The 24,865-nt window shown below is 49.6% G+C and overlaps 1 protein-coding gene across 1 annotated transcript; it reads right to left on the bottom strand.

Annotated features, from left to right (window-relative positions):
• Positions 1 to 3,557: 3,557 nt before the first annotated feature.
• LOC307206267 (uncharacterized protein) lies at positions 3,558 to 23,089 on the bottom strand. Its single transcript, XM_079959302.1, has 6 exons — positions 22,958 to 23,089; positions 12,884 to 13,307; positions 11,719 to 11,800; positions 10,516 to 10,595; positions 8,911 to 9,037; positions 3,558 to 6,160 (listed from the first exon to the last, which is right to left on the bottom strand). Exons 2-6 carry the CDS (start codon positions 13,298 to 13,300, stop codon positions 3,969 to 3,971), a joined length of 2,898 nt encoding a protein of 965 aa, XP_079815428.1. The 5' UTR covers positions 13,301 to 13,307; positions 22,958 to 23,089; the 3' UTR covers positions 3,558 to 3,968.
• Between the last annotated feature and the right edge of the window lie 1,776 nt (positions 23,090 to 24,865).

Here is a 24,865-nt window from a genome sequence, read left to right as displayed (position 1 = left end):
GTCGCTCTAATCACTGAGCAGCTGGAAGTCATTAAGCATTCAGGAATGTGAGTTGGTTTGTATAAATAGTCACTTCACCAGTGTTTCTTCCCTCTTCTTCCCCCCTTGACCTGACTCGCAGACTCAATTTGTGGCCATGGGCGTGTTTGCTGATATGAGTTAGGTAAAGGTAAAGGTAAAGGTACCCCTGCCCGTACGGGCCAGTCTTGCCAGACTCTGGGGTTGTGCGCCCATCTCACTTAAGAGGCCAGGGGCCAGCGCTGTCCGGAGACACTTCCGGGTCACGTGGCCAGCGTGACATCGCTGCTCTGGCCAGAGCCAGAGCCAGAGCCAGAGCCGCACACGGAAACGCCGTTTACCTTCCCGCTAGTAAGCGGTCCCTATTTATCTACTTGCACCCAGGGGTGCTTTCGAACTGCTAGGTTGGCAGGCGCTGGGACCGAACGACGGGAGCGCACCCCGCCGCAGGGATTCGAACCGCCGACCTTTCGATCGGCAAGCCCTAGGCGCTGAGGCTTTTACCCACAGCGCCACCTGCGTCCCATGATATGAGTTAAGTTTGGAGTAAAGTTTTCTTTATGCCGGAGTGTAGCAGGAACCCCCCACCCCAATCATTCAGTTTGTACAAACTTCACACACACTCACACTCATACACTACATACGCTATGCTTCTGTTATAAATTCATAGAAAATCAACCATACATCGGTTTTGCACTGTTCCACTTTTATTTTTCTCCATGAAGGAAGGACTACAAAATGGGGAAGATTTGATACAGGGCAGCCATAATCCCTTGAGCATACCAGCACATCCACAGGAGCCCTGCCCAGTTGCTATGCCAACCCTGATGGTCCTAGACAGAAGACAATCAAGATCACAAAGAACTTGCATATGGGAGTGGATTCAGCATGGACTGAAACAAAGGACACTGATCAGATCTTCCCTCAGGGGGCAGGAAACTGCAAACTCCCCTTTGTCCCCTGGAAGTGACTCATGGGGAAGGGGAGAGAAGGGAACCAGCCAGGTGACAGGACACTCAGGTTACCACTGCAACTCCTCCCTCAACCCCTCCTTTCTGTAATGTATGCATGATGTTTCTGGGGGTGAGCTTAACCTAGAGGAGGGGAATTTCAAAAGTTTTTATAAGGTCTTGCACACCGTTTTTCTGTGTCTTTTCTCTCTGCAAGTGTGGGCAGTACCCTGTTGCAACAGTTCAATAAAGGCCAAGCCTACAGGCTGCTGATTTGCTCCAATTTACTCTGGTTGGTGTCTTTACTTTTTGTCCAAGGGAGCCCTCGGATTTTTCCGGTAACAGGAGATAAAAGCATGTGTGCTTTATTGCCAGGGTTTTTTTTTGCTTTTGTGAATAAAGTTTTTTTCCCTGAGTTCCAAAGAGGAACTCCAGGATTCTTCATTTATAAATGGTACTGACTCTCCTGCCTCCGTCAGCCGCTGCACGAAATTCTCTACTGAGATAAGACTTATGGCGTTGGAAGCGCACTGGACGTTTACTTAACATTAAACTAATCAAAGTTTAATGGACAAGGAGTTTAATAGAATCAAAGAACTGTAGAGTCAGAAGGGACTCCGAGGGTCATCTAGTCCAGCCTCCAGCAAAGCAAGAGTTAAAGGTGGAAAAAAATAATGGAGCGAAGCTTTTCTTCTTCTTTGTAGGGCAAGGAGTAGCGTTGGGGCAGAGAAGGGCAGGGAAATTTTTCCAGGCTGCCCCTCTGGAATTTGGAAAGGATGGCTCTTGCCTGGCGCTGTTTGGACTTGAACCTGGCCCCCTCGGTGTTATCTTGGAGTGTCTGTATGTATTTATTTTTTTAACTCTAATAAAATCCATTGAAAAATAAAAAGGGTGGGGAAACCCTCCGCTGGAGAAAGACTCCATTCTCTCTGCCTCCTCTCCGTTTCTGAGGAAGAAATTCGTCCTAAAATGATCTACAGAAGTATGTTGTGAACCTCCCTGGGAGCCAGAGGTTTGCAAAATTAGATAAAAAGTCTAGAAGCCACCTTATAGTCCTCAATCCAGATTCACATCCTGTGTGTTGCTATGGGGATTGTGCACAGTTGACGTGGTTTGAGGGAATTTATTTTTATTTACCCCAAATAAACCGCCTCAAACTTTCCTCACAGGGGAGCAACGTAGAACCTGAGATGGGAGGCAGTTCATATACTCTTTCTCTCGATATGATTTTGTTCCCAGTTAGGGAACGTTTTTTTTTTTTTTAATTTCCACCATTATTATTCCCATATAATAGGGGAGCAGGTCTGTGGCTGGGTTACGCCAGCCCTGCAAAGTTGTCCAGAAGTATTATACCCATTTTGCTGGAGAAAGGAAGGGAAGTTTTTGAATGATAGTCTAAAGTGTAATACAGTATTGTATTAAATGTGCTGTTGCTCTTGTTGGTAAGGAAATGTAGTGTGGAGGAGGCTGTAAAGCTATTTAACATATCACGCGTAAATATTGAGATCAGTTGCAGACATTAGGTAAAAAGTTTGTTCATCCATCAATATGCGGATGATACCCAGCTCTACCTCTTTCAGATCAGAACCAGTGAATGTCCTGTGAGTGTGTCTGGAGGCGGTTGGAGGATGGATGGCGGCTAACAGATTGAGGTTGAATCCTGACAAGACAGAAGTACTGTTTTGGGGGGACAGGGGGCGGGCAGGTGTGGAGGACTCCCTGGTCCTGAATGGGGTAACTGTGCCCCTGAAGGACCAGGTGCACAGCCTGGGAGTCATTTTGGACTCACAGCTGTCCATGGAGGCGCAGGTCAATTCTGTGTCCAGGGCAGCTGTCTACCAGCTCCATCTGGTACGCAGGCTGAGACCCTACTTGCCCACGGACTGTCTCGCCAGAGTGGTGCATGCTCTAGTTATCTCCCACTTGGACTACTGCAATGCACTCTATGTGGGGCTACCTTTGAAAGTGATCCGGAAACTACAACTAATCCAGAATGCGGCAGCTAGACTGGTGACTGGGAGCGGCCGCTGAGACCACATAACACCGGTCTTGAAAGACCTACATTGGCTCCCAGAACGTTTCCAAGCACAATTCAAAGTGTTGGTGCTGACCTTTAAAGCCCTAAATGGCCTCGGTCCCGTACACCTCAAGGAGCATCTCCACCCCCATCATTCTGCCCTGACACTGAGGTCCAGCGATGAAGGCCTTCTGGCGTTTTCCTTGCTGTGAGAAGTGAGGTTACAGGGAACCAAGCAGAGGGCCTTCTTGGTGGTGGCCCCCGCCCTGTGGAACGCCCTCCCACCAGATGTCAAAGAGAACAACAACTACCAGACTTTTAGAAGACATCTGAAGACAGCCCTGCTTAGGGAAGCTTTTAATGTTTGATGCATTACTGTATTTTAATATTTTGTTGGAAGCCACCCAGAGTGGCTGGGGAAGCCCAGCCAGATGGGCAGGGTATAATTATTATTATTATTATTATTATTATTATTATTATTATTATTATTATTCTCTGATTTCTCTGTAGATTGTCATGAGTCCACAGCGGTTTGGGTTCTTTAGAGTCAAGGTAGAGACTGGAGAAGACAGTGTCTTTCGGATATGTTTTATTTACACAAATATACAAGCTGAGCATAAGATGGGAGCAGGAGTCACAGAAATCTTGCTCCCTTGTTATCTGTAAACAAGTCTGGAGGAACCTACTAACTTTATTCTTTGCTTATTCTCCCCTCTGAGAATTCTTCAATGAGATGGGAGCTGCATTTTCTTACTCAAGCTTTTCCTGCACTCCAAGCATTGATATGACCCCCCACCACTGTGAATTATTTGATGATAATGGAAATTTCTGCTTCTTCAGAAGCTCCTTCCAAGCACTTTAAAAATATTCCTCCACAAAGTGTCTTGGCACAAGCCCTCTCCGTACGCATTACAAGCATTTATATAGTTTCTTCTTGCGGAAAGAAGGAACTGAACCTAAAGCTCCTTTAATATTCCAAGTCTTTATATGGGTTCTCCGCTGTATGGATTTTTTGGTGGGAATAAAGGCTGGAGATCTGAAGAAAGCTGCTCCCATACACTGCCCATCGATGTGTGAGTTCTTTGGTGAAGATTGCGATGGGAACTCTGAGCGAAGCCCTTTCCACACTCCAGGCATTTATAGGGTTTCTCCCCTGTGTGAATTCTCTGATGGCGAGTGAGAGGGGAACACTGACTAAAGCCCTTTCCACACTCCAGGCATTTATAGGGTTTCTCTCCCGTATGAACTCGTTGGTGTGTCGTGAGAGTTGACTTCTCACTGAAGCTTTTCCCACACTCAGCGCATTTATATGGTTTCTCTCCTGTATGAATTCTTTGATGTTTTCTAAGACAATTCTTCAGAGTGTAGCTTTTCCCACATTCCACGCATACATATGGTTTCTCCTGGGTGTGCATTTTTTGATGATCGACCAGATCCGCTTCCTGACTGAGGCACTTTCCACATTCTGAGCATTTATATTGTGTCTCTGGAGTGTGCGCTTTCTGGTGGTAAATGACACTAGTACGGTTTCTGAAGCTCTTCCCACACTCTAAGCATTTATACGGTTTCTCCCCAGTGTGAATTCTGCGATGGTAAGTGAGATGGTGGCTCTGACTGAAGCTCTTTCCACACTGCAAGCATCTATAGGGTTTCTCCCCCGTGTGAATTCTTTTGTGGGTAGTGAGGTTTATCTTCGCAGCGAAGCTTTTCCCACATTCCGAGCATTTAAAGGGTTTCTCGCCAGTGTGAGTTCTTTGATGGTCAGCAAGTCTGTCCTTGCTGCTCAAGCTCTTTCCACATTGCAAGCATTTATACGGCTTCTCCCCCGTGTGAATTCTTTTATGGGTATTGAGGTTCATCTTTAAAGTAAAGCTCTTTCCACATTCCAAACATTTATATGGCTTTTTGCCCGTGTGAATTGTCTGATGAGAAGAAAGGCTAGACTTGTTTCTGAAGCTCTTTCCACACTTCAAGCACTGATACGGCTTCTCCCCGGTGTGAATTCTCTGATGAACACAGAGTTGTACCTTCCGAGTGAAGCTCTTTCCACACTCACTGCATTTATATGGTGTCTCCCCTGTGTGAATTCTCTGATGGCGAGTGAGAGGGGAACACTGACTGAAGCCCTTTCCACACTCCAGGCATTTATAGGGTTTCTCCCCTGTATGAATCCTTTTGTGGGAAGAAAGGGTAGAATTGTGCCTGAAGCTCTTTCCACACTCCAAGCACTGATACGGCTTCTCCCCGGTGTGAATTCTCTGATGATGAGTAAGTTCTTGATGATTAATGATGCTCTTTCCACATTCCAAGTATTGATATGATTTCTCTCCGGGATGAATGGTTTGATGCCGAGTAAGTTTTGAATGACTAATGAAGCTCTTTCCACATTCCAAGCATTTATATTCCTCTGTGTGAATTCTTTGATGAGAAGCTAGGCTAGAATTTTCTCTGAAGCTTTTTCCACATTCCAAGCACTGATATGGCTTCTCCCCTGTGTGAATTCTTTGGTGAATAGTTAGACGTAACTTCTGAGAGAAACTCTTTCCACATTCCAAGCATTTATATGGTTTCCCCCCCTTGTGAATTATCTGGTGAGAAGAAAGGGTAGAATTGTCACTGAAGCTCTTTCCACATTCCAAGCATCCATACTGGTTCTCTCCTGTGTGAATTCTTCGATGAGAAGAAAGGGTAAACTTTTCTCTGAAGCTCTTTCCACATTCCAGGCACCGATAAGGTTTCTCCCCTCTGTGAATTCTTTGATGATAAACGAGTCTTTGCTTGCTACTGAAGCTACTTCCGCATTCTGAGCATTTATATGGTTTCTCTCCTGTGTGAATTCTCTGATGGCAAGAAAGGCTATAACTGTCTCTGAACCCTTTTCCACACTCAGAGCATCTATGCGGTTGCTCCCCTTTGTAATTTTTGCAGTAGGGTTTACATTGGTGTTTTGAACCAAGACTTTCCCATTGAATGTGGCAGTTACCACATTGCTTTCCGTCATCTGTTTTTTCCTGGACTGAGGTTGCATAAAAGCCACTGTCCTTTAGAAGCGTCTTCCTTTTCTTTTCTGCTTCAATTTCCCCCCTTTGCTCTTCTCGCTTCCTACAGCTGTCTCGGCCCTGGGTCTCTTTTCCGTGTAGTTCTTCCTTGTTCTTCATTTCCGATTCATCACATTCTGCAATGAATTGAGAAACTCATAAGAGCCTAAGGAAGAAACAGACCCTTATCTAGCTTAACGACTTCCATACTTAGGATAAAGGCAAAACTGAGTGGATATAGATGGAAGTACACATTTAACTGGGACGCGGGTGGCGCTGTGGTCTAAACCACAGAGCCTAGGGCTTGATGATCAGAAGGTCGGCGGCTCAAATCCCCGCAAAGGGGTGAGCTCCCGTTGCTCGGTCCCTGCTCCTGCCCACCTAGCAGTTCAAAAGCACGTCAAAGTGCAAGTAGATAAATAGGAAACGCTCCGGCGGGAAGGTAAATGGCGTTTCCGTGTGCTGCTCTGGTTGGCCAGAAGTGGCTTAGTCATGCTGGCCACATGACCCGGAAGCTGTACGCCGGCTCCCTCGGCCAATAAAGCGAGATGAGCGCCGCAACCCCAGAGTCGGCCACGACTGGACCTAATGGTCAGGGGTCCCTTTTCCTTTACACATTTAACTAGCTCTCCTGACACAGCAGGTATGCTACAGGGTATGGTTTCAAACCACAGAAACCTGAGTTCAGCTTCCAACTCGGGGATGAATCTCATTGTCTGGTCTTGGGCCAATCACTCTCACTCGACCCAACCCAGTTTGAGAACTATGATTCGTGCACCTACTTACTGTGCAGTTTTGGAATGGCTGGATTTGGGCTAGCTGGAACTAATTATACTTCACAGACCCCCATTTCTCACTAAGAGTAGCTTTGGAAACGGGGAACCCTTTTTGAATATGACCCCCACGCCTGAAAGAGACCCCTAGACTCTCATCCTTGATATTTGTTGCTTTGCAAGCTTGGATGATCAAGGGAGCGATGGCAGGGGTTTGCACCATTTCCACCAGGGTAACACAGTGGCCTGAAGAAAAAGCTTAGCTGTGTTATGCACAGCGGCTCATCATGGGTGCAGGAACAGAAGAGCCTCTACAGCTTGCACGGATGGAGTAAATTATTTTAAGAGTCCTCAGCTCCCTCTCCAAACCTGTCAATTACAATAGGCTGCTATCAGGCACGGCAAAGTGTTGGTGCTGACCTTGAAAACCCTAAACAGCCACAGCCCAGTATACCTGAAGGAGCATCTCCACCCCCGTCCTTCAACCCGGGCACTGGGGGTCCAGCGCCGAGGGCCTTCTGGCAGTTCCCTCACTGTGAGAAGTGAGGTAACAGGGAACCAGACAGAGGGCCTTCTTGGTAGTTCTCGCCCTGTGGAACACCCTCCCACCAGATGTCAAGGAAATAAACAACTATTTGACTTTTAGGAGACATCTGAAGGCAGCCCTGTGTAGGAAAGTTTTGTTTCTGCACAACAGAAAACATTGCATTCTGACTCGTTCTTAGTCTGACCTGTTCTTAGTGCTTGGCTGACCACATCTATGGAACAAGTTTTGCTATATTAATCACTAGTAATAGTTTAACAAGGAGGTTTTCACGCCTGCCCAATTCTGTGTTCCCTTTCCCAGCCTTTGGTCTATTGATGATTAATGCCTATATGCAACCCTTGTATTGTATTTGTGTTGACCAATCAGCAACAAGCACATATGTGGCAATGCTGTAATATTCAATAAAAGAGACTCATCGAGACATGCTCGAGAGATGCTCCTCACATGGCACCCACTACTCGTCTGTCATGATTTTCATTCCTACAGCCCTGTTTAGGGAAGTTTTTAAAGTTTGATGTTTTATCGAGTCTTTAATCTTCTGTTGGGAGCCGCCCAGAGTGGCTGGGGAAACCCAGCCAGATGGGTGGGGTACAAATAATAAATTATTATTACTATTATTATTACAATGATCTTCCTTCCGTACCCTGGTCTATCCAGCTGTACATGGAAGTTTCTGAGCCTTCTTTCCCATAAACCTCCTTCCCACCCCATTCTAGGGAATACACACACACACACACACACACACACACACACACAAAGAGGGGAGCCCTGGATTTGCCTTCCCAAAGCCCTAAACACACACAAAAAACAGACACCTGGCACTTCCACTTGCAAAGGCCATGGTTTAGAAAGGCGTGAGTGGAAGATTCAGGAAGAATATGACAGGTACATGCTTATTCAAGGTTAATTGCAGAGGATTAAGAAGCTCACATACTGCAGGAGTGCCACTGTTGATCCACCTTGGAATATTGGATTTAATTCCATAAAGAAATAAAGGTAAAGGTAAAGGACTCCTGGACGGTTAAGTCCAGTCAAAGGCTAATTGAAGGTTGCGGCACTCATCTTGCTTTCAGGCCGAGGGAGCCGGCGTTTGTCCACAGACAGCTTTCCGGGTCATGTGGCCAGCAGGACTAAACCGCTTCTGGCGCAACGGAACACCATGGCAAGTGCCAGAGCGCATAGAAATGCCATTTACTTTCCCACTGCAGTGATACCTATTTATCTACTTGTGCTGGTGTGCTTTCGAGCTGCTAGGTTGGTAGGAACTGGGAGAGAGCAATGGGAGCTCACTCTGTCATGGGGATTGAAACCGCCGACCCAAGAGGCTCGGTGGTTTAGACCAGTGTTTCCCAACCTTTGGTCTCTAGCTGTTTTTGGACTACACTTCCCATCATCCCTAACCACTGGTCTTGCTCGCTAAGTATGATGGGAGTTGTAGTCCAAAAACAGCTGGAGACCCAAGGTTGGGAAACACTGGTTTAGACCACAGCGCCACCAACATCATGTTCATTCCGTAAATAAATTCTGACTCATGAAGCATATATTAAGATCCAAGAGGGAGCCTCACCCAGAGATGCCAGGATCCCAACACTCTCCTCCATGACTTCGTTATGCAGAGCCCTCTGGTCAGGATCCAGCAAGGCCCACTCCTCTTCAGTGAACCACACAGCCACGTCCTCAAAAGATATTGGACCCTGAAAGAAAAAGAAAACATTTTCTCCTTGTAGGTAATACAGTGTTATTTGCACCTGCCTACCAGCCACTTGCGACCAAGTGAAGATACCCGGGTGTCAGGATGGCGCCTGATGTCTCCCCCATCTGGAAGTGCATACCTGGGGCTCCTTGGATCACTGTTTTCACACACTAACAACACACCCTGTAGAATTCTACCCGTGATATTTTATCTGCACAATCTGAACAGATTACAACATAATTTAAATAGAAACACTTGCAAGTACCAGATTGGCTTAGGATTTAAATATGTGATGTTCTAGAATAATATATCTAAAGTTAAATTGAAAAGAAAGATGTTAATTGATGAAGTGCATTTTATGAGAAATTAGTTTTGGAAAACCGTTACAATGATATACATAGAAACTCAGCTAGGGGGATACGAGGAAGTCACCTAAAAATGTTAACAAAAGTGGAATTACAGTTAGGATTTATGTTTGTTTGTTTTTTGATGTTTGTTATAAATTTGGAAAATTAATAAAAATTTTGAAAAAGAAAAGAAAAGAATCATAGAATCAGAGTTGGAAGAGACCACAAGGGCCATCGAGTCCAACCCCCTGACAAGCAGGAAACACCATCAGAGCACTCCTGACATATGGTTGTCAAGCCTCTGCTTAAAGACCTCCAAAGAAGGAGACTCCACCACACTCCTTGGCAGCAAATTCCACTGTCAAACAGCTCTTACTGTCAGGAAGTTCTTCCTAATGTTTAGGTGGAATCTTCTTTCTTGTAGTTTGGACCCATTGCTCCATGTCCGCTTCTCTGGAGCAGCAGAAAACAACCTTTCTCCCTCCTCTATGTGACATCCTTTTATATATTTGAACATGGCTATCATATCACCCCTTAACCTCCTCTTCTCCAGGCTAAACATGCCCAGCTCCCTTAGCCGTTCCTCATAAGGCATCGTTTCCAGGCCTTTGACCATTTTGGTTGCCCTCCTCTGGACACGTTCCAGTTTCTCAGTGTCCTTCTTGAACTGTGGTGCCCGGAACTGGACACAGTACTCCAGGTGAGGTCTGACCAGAGCAGAATACAGTGGCACTGTTACTTCCCTTGATCTAGATGCTATACTCCTATTGAAAAATAGACCAATTGCCGAACACAATCACCGGCTACTGACCAAAAGAAAAAAAAGGGGGGGGGGAAGAGTTCCGGGTTTAAGCAGCGGACACACGCAATAGTGTGGGAAGGAGCGGGAGCACAAATAGAAAAAGCAACAAAACACCAGCGCGGATGGGCCAATGGCGCGCGTGCCAGCAGTGAGGGCCCCGTGTGCCTACTCTGCCACACATGCCATAGGTTCGCCACCGCTGGTATATACAAACTAGCTTCACCCATTTTTGCATTTGGTGCCACCCACCAGTGGCATGTGAAACCCCAAATCTTTCACAGACGAGAATGCAGCCCCCACTCTGAATAAGTCTCCCCACTCCTTCCCTACCTGATCTGGTTCTGCAGCAGCTCCTTCTCCTCCCCAAAGAAGAGATGTCTGAGTAGATCTTCTCAGCATCATCCCATCACCTGTGAGAGACAAAGGTTGGGTGAAGCCGTTGGCTCATATTTATCTCAGAGGCGAATGAAAGCATGTCTACTGCTTGCATTGGCAGCCATTCTTCTCTGTTGTGGAGGGAATGAATAAAACTTACTTCCCTAAACAGGGCTGCCTTCAGATGCCTTCTAAAAGTCAGATACAGTGGTACCTCGGGTTACATACGCTTCAGGTTACAGACTCCGCTAACCAGAAATAGTACCTCGGGTTAAGAACTTTGCTTCAGGATGAGAACAGAAATCGTGCTCTGGCGGCACAGCGGCAGTGGGAGGCCCCATTAGCTAAAGTGGTGCTTCAGGTTAAGAACAGTTTCAGGTTAAGAACGGACCTCCAGAACGAATTAAGTACTTAACCCGAGGTACCACTATACAGTGGTACCTCGGTTTACAAACTTAATCGGTTCCAGAAGTCTGTTCTTAAACCAAAGCCGTTCTTAAACTGAGGTGCGCTTTCTCTAATGAGGTGCCCTTCCACCGTTCGGATTCCGTTCTTAGACCGAGGTAAAGTCCGCAAACTGGGACACTACTTCCGGTTTTGCGGTTGTTCATAAACCAAATCATTCTTAAACAGGACTGTTTTTAAACCGAAGTACCACTGTAGTTGGGACGCAGGTGGCGCTGTGGGTTAAAGCCTCAGCGCCTAGGACTTGCCGATCGAAAGGTCGGCGGTTCGAATCCCTGCGGCGGGGTGCGCTCCCGCTGCTCGGTCCCAGCGCCTGCCAACCTAGCAGTTCGAAAGCACCTCCAGGTGCAAGTAGATAAATAGGGACCGCTTACCAGCGGGAAGGTAAACGGCGTTTCCGTGTACGACTCTGGCTCGCCAGAGCAGCGATGTCACGCTGGCCACGTGACCCGGAAGTGTCTCCGGACAGCGCTGGCCCCTGGCCTCTTAAGTGAGATGGGCGCACAACCCCAGAGTCTGTCAAGACTGGCCCGTATGGGCAGGGGTACCTTTACCTTTACCTTTACCACTGTAGTTGTTTATTTCCTGCATGCAGACTGAAGTCTCTTCCCTCGCCAGATCAAAAAAGGCCACGGATCCCTTTCAAAACCAACAGAGGGAGACCATATGGAGACACAGCCGATGGATCCTTACCCAGTGGCTTCTCTCTGCCATCCAACGGAGATCTCTCTGCGTCAGGGAAATCACTTCTAATTTCCACAAGCAGACCCTTTACCTGAAACAGCGATGAGGATTGGAGGACATTGAATGGGGAGATGTATTAGAAAACAGAATGACACTGGGGAAAACATAAGCAGTACTTGTAAGATTTTCCAGAGAACGTTGGTGAATGAAAGTAGAGGTTTTTTGGGGTGTCCTCCCTCCATCTCTTTTTTTGAAATAATTTTTATTTGGTTTTACAAATATAAAATCATAACGATACAAAATACATATCCATATTTAGAGATTCCTCTGAATCTCTGGACTTCCCAGGTCCCAGGTCGCAAGGTGGTTAGATTGGTCGCAACTAGGGCCAGGGCCTTTTCAGTACTGGCCCTGACTTGGTGGAATACTCTGTCACAAGAGACTAGGGCCCTGCGGGACCTGACATCTTTCCGCAGGACCTGCAAGACAGAGCTGTTCCCCCGGCATTTGATTTGGACTCAGTCTGACCCTTATGTTTCCCTCCCCTTATGGTTTTTGATCTATGGGCTATTTTTAAAATGAGGCTGCATTTTAAATTACATTTTAACCTGCATTTTAAATTGTTGTTGTTTAGTCGTGTCCGACTCTTTGTGACCCCATGGACCAGAGAACGCCAGGCACTCCTGTCTTCCACTGCCTCCCACAGTTTGGTCAGGCTCATGTTTGTTGGTGTTTCCTGCTTGGCAGGGGGTTGGACTCGATGGCCCTTGTGGTCTCTTCCAACTCTATGATTCTATGATTCTATGAACACCGTCCAACCATCTCGTCCTCGCATTTTAAATTAGTTTCTTCCTATTATGTTTTTACTGTAATTTTATTGGCATTAGCCACCCTGAGCCGGGGAATAAATAAAATTTATTATTTATTTTATTATTATTATTATTCCCCTCTATAGGTCCTGTTGTCAACCTTTTCAACTTCATATTATTCAGTACTCCATATTTTACGTCACTCCATTTTGTCCAAAATATTACCCCCCCCCTCTCTTTCCGAATCTGTTGGGACTATCTGGATCAGGAGCAGCAAATATTCCACCTCAATGTTTCTCAGGGGCAATGAGAGATTTAGTTCAAAAACACCTGAAGGCCATCACAAGATCTTGAGATGCTCTCACCTGCAGCTCTGTCTGCTTCTTCTCCTCTGCCTGACTCAGGAGGAAACCTTCGGCCAGGGCCACCGCCTGGGAACTGGTCTCCACCCCACATTCCCTGACCCAGTTCTCCATCTCCGGGGGGAGGACAGCCAGGAACTGCTCCAGGATCACCAGGTCCAGGATATGAGCCTTGGTGTGTCTCTCTGGCTTCAGCCACTGATGGCAGAGATGGTGGAGTCGGCTGCAAACCTCTCGAGGTCCCTTGGCCTCCTGGTAGCAGATCGGCCTGAAATCTTGATGCTGAGCATCTGAGCTGAGGGCGTCCACTTTACCCAGGACCCCCTGTGCGTTCCATTCCCAGAATCCCTCACTGCTCTCGCTTTTGATGGGATCGGCGCCCCTTCCTGCTTCAGTGGCATCCGCCTCTTGCTCTTCCATCTTTCACCTGCATAAAACCCACGTTGCTGATTAAAGCTTATTTCTCCCTTTGATTTGCCGTGTTTGTCCCTTTCTTATCAGCCTGGGAAAAACACACGCCACTTTTCCAAGCCTGCCAGCTGCATTCTACCATTAATAATAATAATAATAATAATAATGATAATAATAATTATTATTATTATTTATACCCCACCCTCCTCAGCCAAGGCTGGGCTCAGGGCAGCTAACAAGCAATAATAAAAACAAGTTGAATGAATACAACTTAAAAACAAAATTAAAATACGACATTAAAATATTGAAACATTAAAATATTAAAATGTAGTCTCATCATTTACATTACAATCATGATACATTACATTCATGTACCATGCAAGAGTGTAATCATCTATGGTTCCTTTTATTTCCAATTAATTTTTTATTCATTTTCCAAATTCTAAAACAAAATTAACAACAAATCAGTTTGGAATTTAACACCAATTTTGCAATTGACTCGCCCCCACCATAGGATTCTTTTCCCTCCCTCCTTTGCTGCTCCTAGTAAAACACTTTTCCTTAATTTCTAATACTTTCCCATTCATCCCTTTTCCCACCGGCTCTGCATGTCCCATTCTTGTTTAGACATTTAACTGACATTTCCCCAGCGAATCAAATTAATCTTCCTTTCTCGATCCATATAAATTGTAATTTTAAATCGTATTTCCTCCAATAGGTAAAGGTAAAGGTACCCCTGCCCGTACGGGCCAGTCTTGACAGACTCTGGGGTTGTGCGCCCATCTCACTTAAGAGGCCAGGGGCCAGCGCTGTCCGGAGACACTTCCGGGTCACGTGGCCAGCGTGACATCGCTGCTCTGGTGAGCCAGAGCCGCACACGGAAACGCCGTTTACCTTCCCGCTGGTAAGCGGTCCCTATTTATCTACTTGCACCCGGAGGTGCTTTCGAACTGCTAGGTTGGCAGGCGCTGGGACCGAGCAGCGGGAGCGCACCCCGCCGCAGGGATTCGAACCGCCGACCTTTCGATCGGCAAGCCCTAGGCGCTGAGGCTTTAACCCACAGCGCCACCTGCGTCCCAGATTTCCTCCAATACAACCCAGTAAAATCATCCTGTCTTTTTCCTAAGCCCCACTTTAACCCTACAAACGCTGGACAGAAACATTCCCATAAAGAGGGCGGCCCCAGGAAAACAGTACAACAGGGGAGGAAGGCAGCCCACGCCGACACACGATCCACTGGATCCTCAGCCTCTCCCACTTGGCCTGATCCAGCCAGCTCTTCTTACATCATCATCATCATCATCATCATTTATTATTTATACCCCGCCCATCTGGCTGGGCTTCCCCAGCCACTCTGGGCGGCTTCCAAAAAATATATTAAAATACTATAATATATCAAACATTAAAAGCTTCCTTAAACAGGGCTGCCTTCAGATGTCTTCTAAAAGTCTGGTAGATGTTTTTTTCTCTTTGACATCTGGTGGGAGGGCGTTCCACAGGGAGGGCGCCACTACCGAGAAGGCCCTCTGCCTGCTTCCCTGTAACTTGACTTCTCGCAGTGAGGGAACCGCCAGAAGGCCCTCGGAGCTAGACCTCAGTATCCCGGTAGAATGATGGGGTGGAGACACTCCTTCAGGTATACTGGGCCAAGGCCGTTTAGGGCTTTAAAGGTGAACACCAACACTTTGAACTGTGCTCGGATACGTACTGGGAGCCAATGTACGTCTTTCAAGACCGGTGTTATATGGTCTTGGCAGCCACTCTCAGTCACCAGTCTAGCTGCCACATTCTGGATTAGTTTAGTGTTAGGTTGTGGGTTGACATAGCAGACGACACAGCGATTTCTCCAAGTAGCTCTTTATTTTGTAAGCTGGAATAGAACTGACTGCAAACAGCTCAGCCGGCCTGCTTTTATAGGCAGCCGGCTGTCAACATTGTAGCAACAACAGCCCAGCGTCTCCCGCCTAAAATAACTGACGTGGACCTGAGTGAAAACTATCTACAGACCTGAGTGAAAACTATATACAGTATCCCCCTGCTGGCCCAGGGTGAAACTTCACTACATAACATTTAGTTTCCGGGTCACCCCTCCCCACCGAGATAAGGCGTTAGTTACAATCGTAATGGTTTCCTTATATACAGCACTACGCGTAATGGTTCAATTAGGCACAAAAGCATATCGGTTACATTTCCCATACTTAGACCAACAGTGATACATGTCCAACAACATAGTCCTTTAAATAAGTTGGGCGCTTGGAAACTCTGCCACACCGCCGGGGACTGGTAGCCAAGTCCAGAGGGCCACACAGTTCTTGCTGAGGCTGTGGTGCGACCCTAGGTGGCGTTGGAACCAACTCCCCTGGATCCGCTGCTGTGGGTGGAGCCTCCGCAAGTGGAGTGGTCTGAGTCTGTGGTAAGTCTGGCAGACCCTCTGAAGCGGCTTGGTTCGGCTCCACGCTGGCAGTTTGCGAGGGAGGTGTAGATGGGGCCTTGCCATCTGTACGTGTCTCTTCTTGAGCCGCAAGCGCAGTTGGGGGCACCACGGTAGTGTCCAAGTCCCCAACCCTGCGCCTAAGCTGGTCTATGTGCCGTCGCCACAAGCGCCCGTCTTCGAGTGCTACCTGGTACGAGCGAGGTCCAGTGACTCCCACTACTGTGGCTGGCACCCAAGGAATGTCCCCCACATAGTTCCGGGCAAAGACCTGGTTTCCTGGGACAAATGACTGTGGCGCGTTGGCACAGCCTGGGGGTTCAGCCACGGCAAAGTCCGGGTGTAGCCGGTCGAGCGGTGACCTGAGGCGGCGGCCCATAAGCAGTTCAGCAGGACTCCGCCCTGTGGCCGCATGAGGGGTGATGTGTTGCACGAACAAGTATTCGGCGACCCGCTCATGCCAGTCCCCCCGGTCCAGGCGCGCCAGTGCCTCTTTTGCCGAGCGCACCATTCTTTCCGCTTGCCCATTGCTGGATGGATGAAAGGGTGCTGTTAGGGCATGGCGGATGCCCAGTCCCAAAAGATACCGCTCAAACGTGCCTGACGTGAACTGCGGTCCGTTGTCAGAGACAAGGACATCAGGACACCCATGCGTTGCAAACAGGCCTCGCAGCACCCGGATGACGGCTTCGGTAGTGGTGGAGGGCATCAGGGCGACCTCCAGCCATTTGGAATAGGCGTCCACCACTACCATAAAGGTCCGGCCGTGAAAGGGGCCAGCCAGATCGATGTGCACCCTCGACCAGGGTGTCTTTGGCGTCTCCCAGGTGTGTCCCTTAGCTGCCGGTGGTGCAGGCCTCGACTCTTGGCACGCTTGACAGGCGGACACCCAGGCAGTGATGGCATCGTCCATATTAGGCCACCAGACGTAACACCGAGCCAACGCCTTCATTTTGACAATTCCCGGGTGGCCAACGTGCAGAGCCTCCAGGACGCGCTGACGGAGTCCCTGGGGAATCACGACGCGGTCTCCCCACAGCAGACAGCCGCGATGAGCTGAGAGTTCATGTTGTCTGGTTGCGAAGGGCTGGAACTCCGATGGAAAAGGCCCTTGTGGCCACCTCCTCCACACCCAGTTGAGCACCCGGCTGATGGTGCAATCCTGGGCAGACGTGGAGGCCACAGTGGCAGCCGATACAGGCGCTGCCGGAAGATCCTCAATCAGAAGGAGCGATGAAGCTGGAGCCGGGTCTTCCACAAATGCTGGAAGAGGGCAACGGCTGAGGGCGTCGGCATGGCCCATCGATTTCCCGGGGCGATGGATGAGCCGGTAGTGGTAGGCAGCCAGGAAAACAGTCCATCGCAGCATGCGTGGCGAGAGGACCGGTGGAGTTGGACGATCACCGGCGAGGAGGCCCAGGAGTGGCTTGTGGTCAGTGATGAGGTCAAAAGTCCTGCCATAGAGGTATTCATGGAACCTCTTCACTCCAGCCACAAGTGCCAGTGCCTCCTTGTCGAGCTGGCTGTAATTCCGTTCCGTCGGAGATAGCGTCCTGGAAAAGTAGGCGAGCGGTGCTTCTCTTCCGTCTGGAAAACGGTGACTAAGGACAGCACCGATGCCAAAAGGTGAGGCGTCGCAGGCAAGGACCAGCGGCCTGGATTCACTGTACTGTACCAGCACACTGTCTGATGAAAGGAGAGCCTTGACCGCGTTGAAGGCCGCCGTCTCCCGATGACCCCAGGCCCACGGCGTCTTTGTGCTAAGGAGTCGGTGAAGAGGCTCAGCCACTGTGGCTTTGTGGGGCAGGAACATGTTATAAAAGTTCAGCAGCCCCAGGAACGCCTGCAACTCCGTCTTGTTCTTTGGGGTGGGGGCCTGCTGGATAGCGCGGATCTTGGATGTGGTCGGGTGAAGGCCGGAGGCATCGATAAGATAGCCCAGGAACTCTACCTGTGGAATGGCGACCTGGCACTTTTCCCTCTTTACCTTGAGCCCAGCCTCTTGGAACCTGGTCAGCACGGCACGGAGGCGCTCGAACAGCTGCTGGTGTGAGTCTGCAGACACCAAGAAGTCATCAAAATATGGTACCACGCCCGGAAGCCCTTGCAGGAGACGCTCCATAAGGCTTTGGAAGATGCCAGGAGCCACACTCACCCCAAACTGCAACCGGCGGCAACGGAATGCCACCCGGTGGGTGACGATCGTCTGGGCTTCAGCAGTGGCATCATCGACGGGCAGTTGTTGATAGGCTTGGGCAAGGTCCAGCTTAGCGAAGACCTTACGCTCACCCAGGGAATGCAGCAGGTGTTGGACAACAGGAACCGGATAAGCGTGCTGCTGAAGTGCCTTGTTGATCGTGCACTTGTAGTCAGCGCAGATTCTCACTGACCCAACTGGCTTGACAGGCGTGACGATGGGGGTTTCCCACTTGGTGTGGTCAACCGGCTCCAAAACTCCTTGGGCGATCAGTTTGTCCAGTTGTTCGTCCACCTTAGCCTTGAGAGCAAAGGGAACCCGGCGTGGCTTTAGCTTGATGGGGGCGACTTGTGGATCAAGGCTAAAGGAGATGGGCATACCTGTATATTGCCCCAAGGTGCCGTTGAAAACCTCGGCAAAGTCTTTGACCAGACCCTCAGTCTCTGCGTTAGAGATGCAGTTGATGCCGGTGACTTCCAGGCCGAGGGCATCAAACCAGTCTAGCCCTAGGAGGCTTGGCCGCTGACCTTCGACCACCACCAACTGGAGCAGGCCGAAAAAATCCTTGAAGGCAATCCGGAACCGGCCAACGCCTACCACGGGAATGTCATTTCCCTGGTAGTCTCTCAGGTGTACGCGGTGAGAGTCGAGTTGCCTTTTGGACACTCTGGGTACCAGTCTTTTGATGGTGCTCCATGACACGATGGACAGGGCAGACCCGGTGTCGATCTCCATGTCACATGGAGCTCCTTCAATGAGCACCGTGACGTTCAGCTTGCGTCGCGTAGGCGAGTCGGTTTGGCCAATCGTGGTTCCAGACGGGCAGCGGCAGTTGGTGAGAGCGAAACAACTTTCCTTGGCAGACTGGAGTGAAGACTTGGACTTGCGAGTCGATGAAGGGGGGGTGTCAGACGGAGCCGATCGGCAGACCTTAGCGATGTGGCCCCTTCTGGAACACTTCCTACAGATGGCGTCTCTGAATCGACACTTGGCACGGGAATGGTTGCCTCCACAGCCGGCACATTCCGGTTGGCCCTTGGACTTCTGTTGGAACTTCCTGCGCTCCCGCTTTGTCTGGTGCACGTCATCGTCTTCACTGGAGGATGCCTCATCACTGCTGGCCTCTTCATGATGCACCGGAACTGGCTCCCTAGCAAGACGTGGGCTGCTGGACTTGCGGATCTCCTGGGCGGAGTGTTCAGCAGCTTCTGAGGCCACAGCCTCCTCAATGGCTTTCTGTAGCGTGAGGTCTGGCTTGGCGAGGAGACGCCGTTGCAGATGGATGTCCCGGACCCCGCAGACGATTCGATCCATCAGGGCATCGTCTAAGTCTCGGAACTCACAGTGCATTGCAGCCTGTCGCAGGGCGGTGGTGTAGTTGTTGATTGACTCCCCCTCTGCCTGGTTCCGGTGGTAGAACGCATGGCGGGCAGCAATCTTGAACGGCTTTGGTGCGTAGTGGTTGCGGAGCTTCTCTTGGATCGTGTCCCATGGTGTTGCCTGGACTGCTTCAGGCGCAACCAACGCTCAGGCCGTCTCAAACACCTCAGGCCCACAGAGGCTGAGGAATAGGCCCCGCTTCCGATCCTTTGATACTGCTGTCAGCTCGTTGGCTTGGAGGCAGCAGTCGAACCGAGCGAGGTAGGAGTCCCATGATTCAGAGGCTGGTGCAAACGGCGGTAGAGGCACAAGTGAAGCCATGATTCCGATGCCGGCGTGAAGGGCGATGGATGGAACACAGTGCTCTTAGCCAGAACAGTCAGCTCTGAATTGGTTCTGTCCAGTGATTTCACTCAGTGATTTCGCTCTGTGATTCAGCTCAGTGATTCAGCTCAGTTCAGAGGCTGGCCGCATCTGGCTGTGCTCTGATGTCCATCGATCCCATCCTCGTCGCCAGTGTTAGGTTGTGGGTTGGCATAGCAGACGACACAGCGATTTCTCCAAGTAGCTCTTTATTTTGTAAGCTGGAATAGAACTGACTGCAAACAGCTCAGCTGGCCTGCTTTTATAGGCAGCCGGCTGTCAACATTGTAGCAACAACAGCCCAGCGTCTCCCGCCTAAAATAACTGACGTGGACCTGAGTGAAAACTATCTACAGACCTGAGTGAAAACTATATACAGTATCCCCCTGCTGGCCCAGGGTGAAACTTCACTACATAACATTTAGTTTCCGAGTCACCTTCAAAGGTAGCCCCACGTAGAACACATTGCAGCAGTCCAAGCGGGAGATAACCAGAGCATGCACCACTCTGGCAAGGCAGTCCGCAGGCAAGTAGGGTCTCAGCCTGCGTACCAGATGGAGCTGATAAACAGCTGCCCTGGACACGGATTTGACCTGCGCCTGCATGGACAGCTGTGAGTCCAAAAGGACTCCCAGGCTGCACACCTGGGGCACAGTTACCCCATTCAGGACCAGGGAGTCCCCCACACCTGCCCGCCTCCTGTCCCCCAGAAACAGTACTTCTGTCTTGTCAGGATTCAACCCCAACATGACATAGGCCTGAGAGGACCAAGGCTAGCATGGCCCAGAGGAGGCTTTTGCCCTTTGCCCTCCTAGCCCCACATCCCATCAAAGACGGAAGGAATAGCTCAGAGAGTAGGGCATGAATAGGTAATGGGTTCAAGCTCCATGTTGGGCAAGATCCCTCCAATTTTAATAGGGAGAAATGTAAAGTATTGCACTTGGGCAAAAAAAATGAGAGGCACAAATACAAGATGGATGACACCTGGCTTGAGAGCAGTACATGTGAAAAGGATCTAGGAGTCTTGGTTGACCGCAAACTTGACATGAGCCAACAGTGTGACGCGGCAGCTAAAAAAGCCAATGCAATTCTGGGCTGCATCCATAGGAGTATAGCATCTAGATCAAGGGAAGTAATAGTGCCACTGTATTCTGCTCTGGTCAGACCTCACCTGGAGTACTGTGTCCAGTTCTGGGCACCACAGTTCAAGAAGGACACGGACAAACTGGAACGGGTCCAGAGGAGGGCAACCAAAATGATCAAAGGCCTGGAAACGATGCCTTATGAGGAACGGCTAAGGGAGCTGGGCATGTTTAGCCTGGAGAAGAGGAGGTTAAGGGGTGATATGATAGCCATGTTCAAATATATAAAAGGATGTCACATAGAGGAGGGAGAAAGGTTGTTTTCTGCTGCTCCAGAGAAGCGGACACGGAGCAATGGATCCAAACTACAAGAAAGAAGATTCCACCTAAACATTAGGAAGAACTTCCTGACAGTAAGAGCTGTTCGACAGTGGAATTTGCTGCCAAGGAGTGTGGTGGAGTCTCCTTCTTTGGAGGTCTTTAAGCAGAGGCTTGACAACCATGTCAGGAGTGCTCTGATGGTGTTTCCTGCTTGGCATGGGGTTGGACTCCATGGCCCTTGTGGTCTCTTCCAACTCTAGGATTCTATGATTCTATTCTATGATTCAATGCAGAGGGTTGTGCTAGATGCCCTCAGGGTCCCTTTCAACTAGGGTTGCCAGCTTTGTTCTGGACAAATACAGGACAGCGGCAGGCAGGCAGGAACAGTGGATGTTGGGGCGATTTTCTTTTCCACCTGGTGCTGAAAGAACTTCAGAACAATCCATTACAATTCTCATCCGTACGGCTAACTTGACGCAACAATTAGTTTTCATTTCATTCAGTGATAGAGGCATGGTTGGTTGTCCTTAGTTGACCATGCTCCCCCCCCCAACATTTTTCAGTGCCAAGGAAAAATAATGAAATGAAATTTAATAACCGAACAGAAAGATAACCCACCCAAGTGATGTTGACACAAAAACCTCACACAGACTTTTAGAAGACATCTGTTTAGGGAAGCTTTTAATGTTTGATGTATTACAGTATTTTAATATTTTATGGGAAGCCACCCAGAGTTGCTGGGGAAGCCCAGCCAGACGGGTGGGGTATAAATAATAAATTATTATTATTATATATACTAAGTAAAATAATGTTAAGTCATCCCCCGCCTTCTCCCCCAACCTTAAACTGTATACAACATTCATGTCTCACTTTGAATGATTGGATGCAACTGGTCGGTAGACTCTGCGACCTGAAAATAGACAATTTTAAAATTGAAAAATTTAAAATAGAGACGCATTTTTGTAACCCAAGAAAATATTTAATAATTTTTTTTAAAAAAGAAAGAAAGAAAGAAAGAAAATGCTATTTGTTTCAGGCTGTCCCCTCCACGTGTGCTTTAAGTAACTTTTAAAACTGCATATTAAAAGTCCATCTAATTTGTAATCTTGCGTTGTATCTGAAATCTGTGTAATGTTGCAAGAGTTATTTAAAACCTGCCAAATCCCATCACCACCCTTTCCCCGGTGCTCCCAAGTTCAGGTGCGACAAACGTCTCTCCTTCCACACTGATGCAACCTGAGCATTTGGGATCCAGGGGACCGTTCCCTCCAGCATCTCCCCTCCCAGCTCACCTTAAACGGACCACCCACGTTGACCCATTGTTCTGCACCTGAGAAGGCGCTCTCTCTCTCCGCCCCCCCTCCATCCCACGCATTGGTCTCCATGGCAACCTCTTCGCACTTGCAGACCCGAGGCCATTCACAGGCAGGGCCGGGGAGCTTACCTTTGCCTTCACAAAGGAACCGGCCGGGCTGGTTTCCTCTGGCATGCCTCCCACCTGCACGGATGCAGGATTGCAGGTCTGGAAGCGGCGCGCCACGACACCCCCCTAAGAGCCTTCCTAACGACGCAACCCGCTCAGCTCCCACCGGAGCCCCGCGCCTTTGTTGTCACGTGTGAAGGCGCCGACGCGTGTCGGTGCCCGATTAACGGGGCCATCCATTATAACTTGGTGCTGCAGCTCAGCCTTGCAGACCGGCTTTAAAACCCCCGCCTCCCCATGGCTGTGCTGATAAGAAGAAATCAAGGCGCTCCACTCCCTGACCTGGGTATGGGGTTGTTTATTTATTTGGGGGGGGTCCCCCAAAATAGATCATCTGCAAAGGCCTCCGTTGCACACCCCCCCCCCACTGCCCAGGGAAACCCCTTCGACCCAAATCAGGGACGCTCACCAGGTTCAGACGGATGCTGATGCAGAACACGGGTCAGACAAAGGCTCCTGCTTTGCGTCCTGCCCCGCTCGTGAGAATGCGGACTGGAAAGAGGTGCTTTATCTCCCACCCCCTCTGGGCCCCGCCTCTAACTCCTCCTCCTCCTCTCCCCCAAACTCCTCCCTCTGCACGCATCCGGTTCACTTTAACCCTTACTGCACTGAACTGCAGAGGGGACCTCCCTCCTTCCCTCTCCCCCAAAATACCCCAGAAATAAGATCATTAAGTTTGCAGATGAAACAATGGTGGTTGGCTTGATCACAGCTGGAGAGGGGGAGGCGGCCTATAGGAAGGAAGTTGAGCAGTTGGGGGAGTGGCGCAGGAAAAACAACTTAAAGAAAACAAAAGAGATTATTGTGGACTTCAGGAAATGTAAATTGAATATTCAGCCATTGAGGGGAAGTGCGTGGAACAGGTCTCCGTGCTTCGGTTTCTGGGAATGGAGTTGGTAAAGGTAAAGGTACCCCTGCCCGTACGGGCCAGTCTTGACAGACTCTGGGGTTGTGCGCCCATCTCACTTAAGAGGCCAGGGGCCAGCGCTGTCCGGAGACACTTCCGGGTCACGTGGCCAGCGTGACATCGCTGCTCTGGCGAGCCAGAGCCGCACACGGAAACGCCGTTTACCTTCCCGCTGGTAAGCGGTCCCTATTTATCTACTTGCACCCGGAGGTGCTTTTGAACTGCTAGGTTGGCAGGCGCTGGGACCGAGCAGCGGGAGCGCACCCCGCCGCAGGGATTCGAACCGCCGACCTTTCGATCGGCAAGCCCTAGGCGCTGAGGCTTTAACCCACAGCGCCACCTGGGGAGAAAACAGCAAAGACCTGATGAAGCGAGCACAGCAGAGGTTATATTTTCTGAGAAGCCTTCGCAAGAACAATCTCTCAAAGGACCTGTTGATGGCATTTTACCATTGTACTATGGAGAATGTCTTAACTTATGGTCTGTGTGTGTGGTTTGGGAGCTGCACGGTCAGGGAAAAAACAATGCTGTCCAGGGTTGTAAAGACTGCGGAGAGAATAATTGGGCGCACTCTTCCCACTTTGGATAAAATCTATGCTTCCAGGTGCCATAAGAAAGCTGCAGAGATAGCGCAGGATAGTGCGCACCCCGGAAATGATCTCTTTCAGCTTCTGCCTTCTGGAAGAAGGTCCAGGGTTATAAAGACTAGGACTAGCTGCCTGAGAAAGTTTCTATCCAAATGTGAATTTGGTTTTAAACGCAGTTGTCAGGGACTCAGCGGGAGCGCAGGGAGGAGAGGAGATGGAAAGCGAGGGGGAGCAATCCGAGGGCAGCGTAGGAGAATATGACAGCAGCCCGATAGATTCCATGAGCCTCTCCAGCGAATCGGAAGATTCACAGAAGGGGGCGCCGATGGGCAGGGCAAGGGGCGACCCAAGGGGGACACCCCAGAAGCAAGGGGCCAGCGGGGACTCCCAGAGCACCAGTTGCAAATCAGGACCAGCTTCCCCACCAGAGCGTAGTGGGGGGGAGGAGTCCCAGGTGTCAGAGCCCACATATGCACCACCAGCGAGAGAAGATGAGTCAGGGTGGACCACGCCTCCATCGGAGAGCGAGTTAACGGTTAAGAGGAAAGTCGCAGGCTGGGCGCGCGCGCCAAGTTCAAAGGTACAGGCGAGCGGCACAGAAGGTAGCCCGGATAGGGAACCAGGTCCTAAAGCCCGCCGGAAGGAGGGGCAAGAATCGTCAGGGTCAGCGTCAGAGGAGTCCAGGAAGGATGAGACCCTAGCGGGCAGGAGGGCCCAGAGGAGAAAGGAATTTAGGAAGAGGTGGAGCAAAGCGAGAGTCTTAAACTGGTGTGGAGGGGGAGGAGACTCAGACAGGACTTCGCCGGTCTAAGCTCGGGACGTA

The sequence above is a fragment of the Podarcis cretensis genome (assembly GCF_951804945.1).
Source record: "Podarcis cretensis genome assembly, chromosome: 2".
In the NCBI taxonomy this organism is placed as follows: Eukaryota; Metazoa; Chordata; class Lepidosauria; order Squamata; family Lacertidae; genus Podarcis; species Podarcis cretensis.
The sequence above is the reverse complement of the archived record's forward strand: the minus strand, read 5'-3'. Positions and strand labels throughout refer to the sequence as shown.

Coding starts and splice junctions, on each gene's coding strand:
- LOC307206267 (XM_079959302.1), bottom strand. CDS start 13,300: ATGGAAGAGCAAGAGGCGGATGCCACTGAAGCAGGAAGGGGCGCCGAT. Junction 11,801..12,883: donor AGAAGCAGACAGAGCTGCAG/GTGAGAGCATCT, acceptor TCGCTGTTTCAG/GTAAAGGGTCTGCTTGTGGA. Junction 9,038..10,515: donor CTGCTGCAGAACCAGATCAG/GTAGGGAAGGAG, acceptor TTTTTCTTTCAG/GGTCCAATATCTTTTGAGGA.